Below are 4403 nucleotides of genomic sequence, written 5' to 3'. Positions count from 1 at the left end.
ACACATTTGTCCTGTTCCGTCATACAAAGGTGTGGAAATGCATTTTGTGTAATCATGGTTGGGGAGGTTAATATTTTTCATACATATTGCCGATCCAGAATGAAAATCTTTCAAGGTCTTCATACCTAAAGATTTGTGACTCACATGAAAAGGCTCACAGGCACATGGTTCACTTTGCAAGTGGGTGTGAGCACCTGTGAAAAATGACTTCTGGAACATTGCACCATTCCACAACATTTCAAGTTATCTGATGAGCATTTGTAATAAGATTCTTCTCACACACACAAACATGTGAATTGAAATAGACCATTGTACAAGTTTCATCGTGACAAAGACAACATTCTCAATCCTAGTCTTCCCGCTGCTCGTTGTGATTGATCATCGTGTCGGCGTCATCATCATCTGGATTGTGGGCCTTCTTACTGTCCTCATCATCATCAACCGCTTGTTTACCAACTACATAATAGCCATCTTGGATGTCATCTACCCACATCTGATGTGTCCTGGCGGCCATTTTTTCATAAGCAGTTGCGAGGAGTGCCTCTGTCATACGAGAGTTGGGATGTTGTATGACCTCCAGACGTGTATTGCCGGTGAAAGTCCGACCTCTTAACGTTAAGTGGGGTGATGGAGTCTTTGGGTGGCAGTCTAAGTGGTTGAAGGGAGGCTTGAGATGTTGGCCTATGAAGTGATACTGTGAGTGGAATTGAGCGAGTGGAATTGAGCTCTTGGGGACTGAATAAAATGATGGACTTACGGACAAGATTATTCAACTTGGCTGTGAGTTGAGATTTAAGCAAATCACTAGCTTGAGGTTTCTTAGGGGGTTTGGTCTTGAGTTCGGATTGGGTGATATGCCTGACGAAATGCTCGAGAAGCTTCCATTTATTATCAGTCAAGCTTGTCCAGTCGTCAGAGGATGATGACTGCATTTGCCATTGTCCTTTCTCATTGCGAGTGTTGGGGTTCCACGAGGTTGCCATGAGGGCATAGTCAACACCATAACGGATGTGGATTGTTTGAAGCTAGGTGGAATCAAAACAGAAGTTTATTTTAATACCCAATAAATGAGTCATTGACGTGATCAGAAGCTTTACCTCATGTTCAATACGTTCCACCTCTTCAATACCCTTGTTCTGTCAAGCGGTTGGGAGATGAGGACCGAATTTTCCTTTCCCTAGATCGCGTGCGACTTTATCCTGATCAACTAGTTGCTTGAATATTGGAAGATAAGTATCCCTTTCTTCGGCATCGAGTGGAACTGTCCCAGGCTCAACAGGTGGCTGATCCCATCCAGAGGCTAGGTATCCTAGGAAGAAAAACATACGACCATTGAATACGTCCTTCTCCTCCGGTTCTAGGTTGGTCCAAGTTGTCCCTAAGTATTGGTTGCGCTCTTTGAAACCTTCTTGGGTGTTCCTTGGTGGCACTGATAGAGGGTAGTTGTTAGTGAGAGTTTTGAAATTGAGAACTCAGGCCGACTTACTGTTTGTGTTAGAACTTTCAATACTATACTTCAGAAAGTTTTGATAAAAGTTTTGTTTCGTTCTGATACTCACTTCATGTCTTGAGTAGAATAAAGGTAAGTATAATGACAACACAAGCAAAGAGTTGATACGTTGTTTCAGACTCACAGGAATTCATTCACTGTCTTTTCGCTGCATTTGGCAGCTAATGCAAGCATTTTCTTGGCACGCCGGTACATGAATTGAAGATTTTTCAATTCTTTTTGGATATCAGATGGGATGCGATTGCGAGTTTTGCGTCCAGTGGCTGAAAGGAGTTCGTTGATAGTGTAAATATCCAAGTCGAGATCCTGGTAGTTTTCAAGTGTGATTTTGTGTTTGAGCCTAGCATTTGAATGAGGTTGATGAGTCTGTGTTTGTGGCTGTGCGCCTGTTGCTGGGTCGTCATGATCATCTTCATCTTGATCCTCCCATGCATTTTCATCCTCTGACGAATCTGAATTGTCAGATTCGTCTGACGATGTCGACGAGTTTGTTTCAGCTGGCGGTTGTTGGTGATTAGTGGATCGCTTGGTGGTTGGTTTAGTGGATCGTTTGGCACGCGAAGAAGGTGGAACAGGTGCGGGTTTTGATTTCTTGGTGTTACGAGTGACTCGTTGGGGCATTTTCCGCTTTTGTGATGCGGGTTGTGCCATGCTTAGTAGAACGATTGATGTACAGGTGGGAAGTTGAAGTGGTGGAAGGGTTGATTGATGATTTGGATGGATGGATGTTGGGTTGGGTGGGGTTATGTGGTATCATATGTAGCAAGTATTATTACATGTGATGTGGATGAATATACATGTGATGTGGACAAATATTACATGTGGAGAGGCGAGGGTACAGTGGGAGGTGTGTGAGGAGTGTGAAAAGATGTGAAAACGGCTGTGAAGAAGGGTGAGGAGATGTGAAAAGTAGTTAAGGACTTTGCATGCGTTTGTGGACTTGTAGCCTGTGAGGTTACGAAAAGATGCATCCTAGCATCTTAGGATGCATCTGCTTGCTTATCTTCGGATCCGCTGCGAGGATATGTCTTATGTTATCCTCGGGTCGGGGCCGAGCTTCAAGTGTACACGAGGTGGGTCTCCTCTAGAAAATGCTACATCGAACAAAAACAATCCGAAGTCAGAAGGAGCTTTGAATATAGCTCACCTATTTCAGTGCACTCACCTTGACTGCACTGACGGATTCAGAGTGGTAGAATGTTTTGCGCGCCAAAACGATACCACAACATCCAACACAGAGTTGATCGTTGTGGGTCCGACATCTTGACATGACCATTTTACTTTGGGCTTGAGATTCGCCACCGTCGCGAGCCCCCTCATGTGATCGATTGGTCTCGTCAGCTTCCCGTAGGCCATCAAGATCATTGAACTCTGCGGTGTCAGCATTGAGATGCACGGTGGGATCCGAGGGTAAATTGGAGCCGGGACGATTTAGAATGGCGGTGATGGAAAAATTTGACTTGACTCGTTCGGTGAATTTGGCCCACACTTCAATGTGAGCAGCGTCACCACAAGTCTTCGAGTCGGTCAGAGCATCTCGTCTGCAAGGCTGCACATGGCAACGATTGCCCAAAAGTTCTAAGTGATACGGACAAACGCGATCGTTGATATTTTCCAGGCGATGAGTGCAAGGTCCTTTGGGGAGCGGTTGACCTGAAGCCGTAGCCAGCTCTGCGAGCTGTTCCGGGGACGCACTGCAACGCCAGTGCCCGATGGTCAGTCCATCGGTGACCACCGCTCGTATCCCTGGATGGAGGCAACATGGTGTCAATCAAACGTGGGCAGCAAACAAAGTACATCATGAATGTCCGTACCAATCCAAATTTCTTCACCTGTCTCAGGATTGACTGTTGACTTCACACGGACACAGCTACTGCAGTAGTGGTCTCGGAACCAAGTACCTTCAATATCGAGTCGGTCCAGGTGGGCGGCAATCGCCGGGTCGAACCGTGCGTCATCAGTTCCACTCGCGGCACAGAAAGTTGTTGTTTCGGCGGTCTTCATGGGTGAACAGAGCACTTATTTCCAGGGCGTCTAGGCACACTGCCTCTGACATGGACGGGGAAAACCCCTGTGCAGATCCAAACTGGGGGACATCCGAGTCTTCGACATGAAGCTCGTTGTACCAGTTGGTCAAGTTAAAGTGGGAGACGCTAGTAAGGGATGTGCAGTGGTTAAGAAAGACACGTTTAGCAAATGATTACAAAAACACGTGCAGTTTGAAATAAACTAGATACATACTGCGCAAGCATTTGAATCACACGGAACTGGTGAGGACCCTGGAATACCCCTGCAGATGGTACTGACGAAAAAGGTCGGATTTCGACTGATTTTTGTCAGTAGGGTACTGACGAAAAAGGTCGGATTTTGGGAATTTTCCAAGCAGGATACTTACCAAAAAGGTCGGATTTTGGGGTTCCGACTTGCCAAGGTGTCAAGTGGTGATAGTACAGACTAGTACAGAGCCGAGCAGGCAAGCCAGCTCGAGCTAGCTCGAGCCTTGATCTGGCTCGACAGTACTTATGTATTCGACAGTAGCTGGCCTGGCACTGATGGTTGTCAAAGCTGTCATTTCTCAGCAGTTCTCTTTTCAAATTTGAAATTGTACGATTTTAGACTACGAATTGTACTTAGGTTGTAGTCAATAGTTCCTATTCATGTATAAGACTATATTCCTGTTGGTTCCCCTTGAACTTGTCTTGCTTCGTTTTTCTTCAGATTATCGTTTTTGCTCTCGTATCTATCCTCAAAAATGGTCAAACGAACTTTAGATTCAGCAGCAGGAACATCTCGTGATACACTTGAAGTCATTGTCATAGAAGACGGATCAGACAAGGATGAATGTGAAAAGGATGAATCCGATAAGAATGCAAAATTATTGTTATTGAAGATG

At 45.4% G+C, this 4403-nt stretch overlaps 1 protein-coding gene across 1 annotated transcript; it reads right to left on the bottom strand.

The window, feature by feature from the left end:
• Positions 1 to 1509: 1509 nt before the first annotated feature.
• On the bottom strand, positions 1510 to 2161 carry MELLADRAFT_86730 (uncharacterized protein; the record flags this gene model as incomplete). The annotated part of the gene is made up of 2 exons (XM_007403452.1): positions 1510 to 1558; positions 1635 to 2161. 2 exons carry the CDS (start codon positions 2159 to 2161, stop codon positions 1510 to 1512), a joined length of 576 nt encoding a protein of 191 aa, XP_007403514.1.
• Positions 2162 to 4403: the final 2242 nt, after the last annotated feature.

Source organism: Melampsora larici-populina (assembly GCF_000204055.1).
Source record: "Melampsora larici-populina 98AG31 unplaced genomic scaffold MELLAscaffold_1, whole genome shotgun sequence".
In the NCBI taxonomy this organism is placed as follows: domain Eukaryota; kingdom Fungi; phylum Basidiomycota; class Pucciniomycetes; order Pucciniales; family Melampsoraceae; genus Melampsora; species Melampsora laricis-populina.
This window is presented reverse-complemented; position numbering and strand designations above follow the sequence as displayed.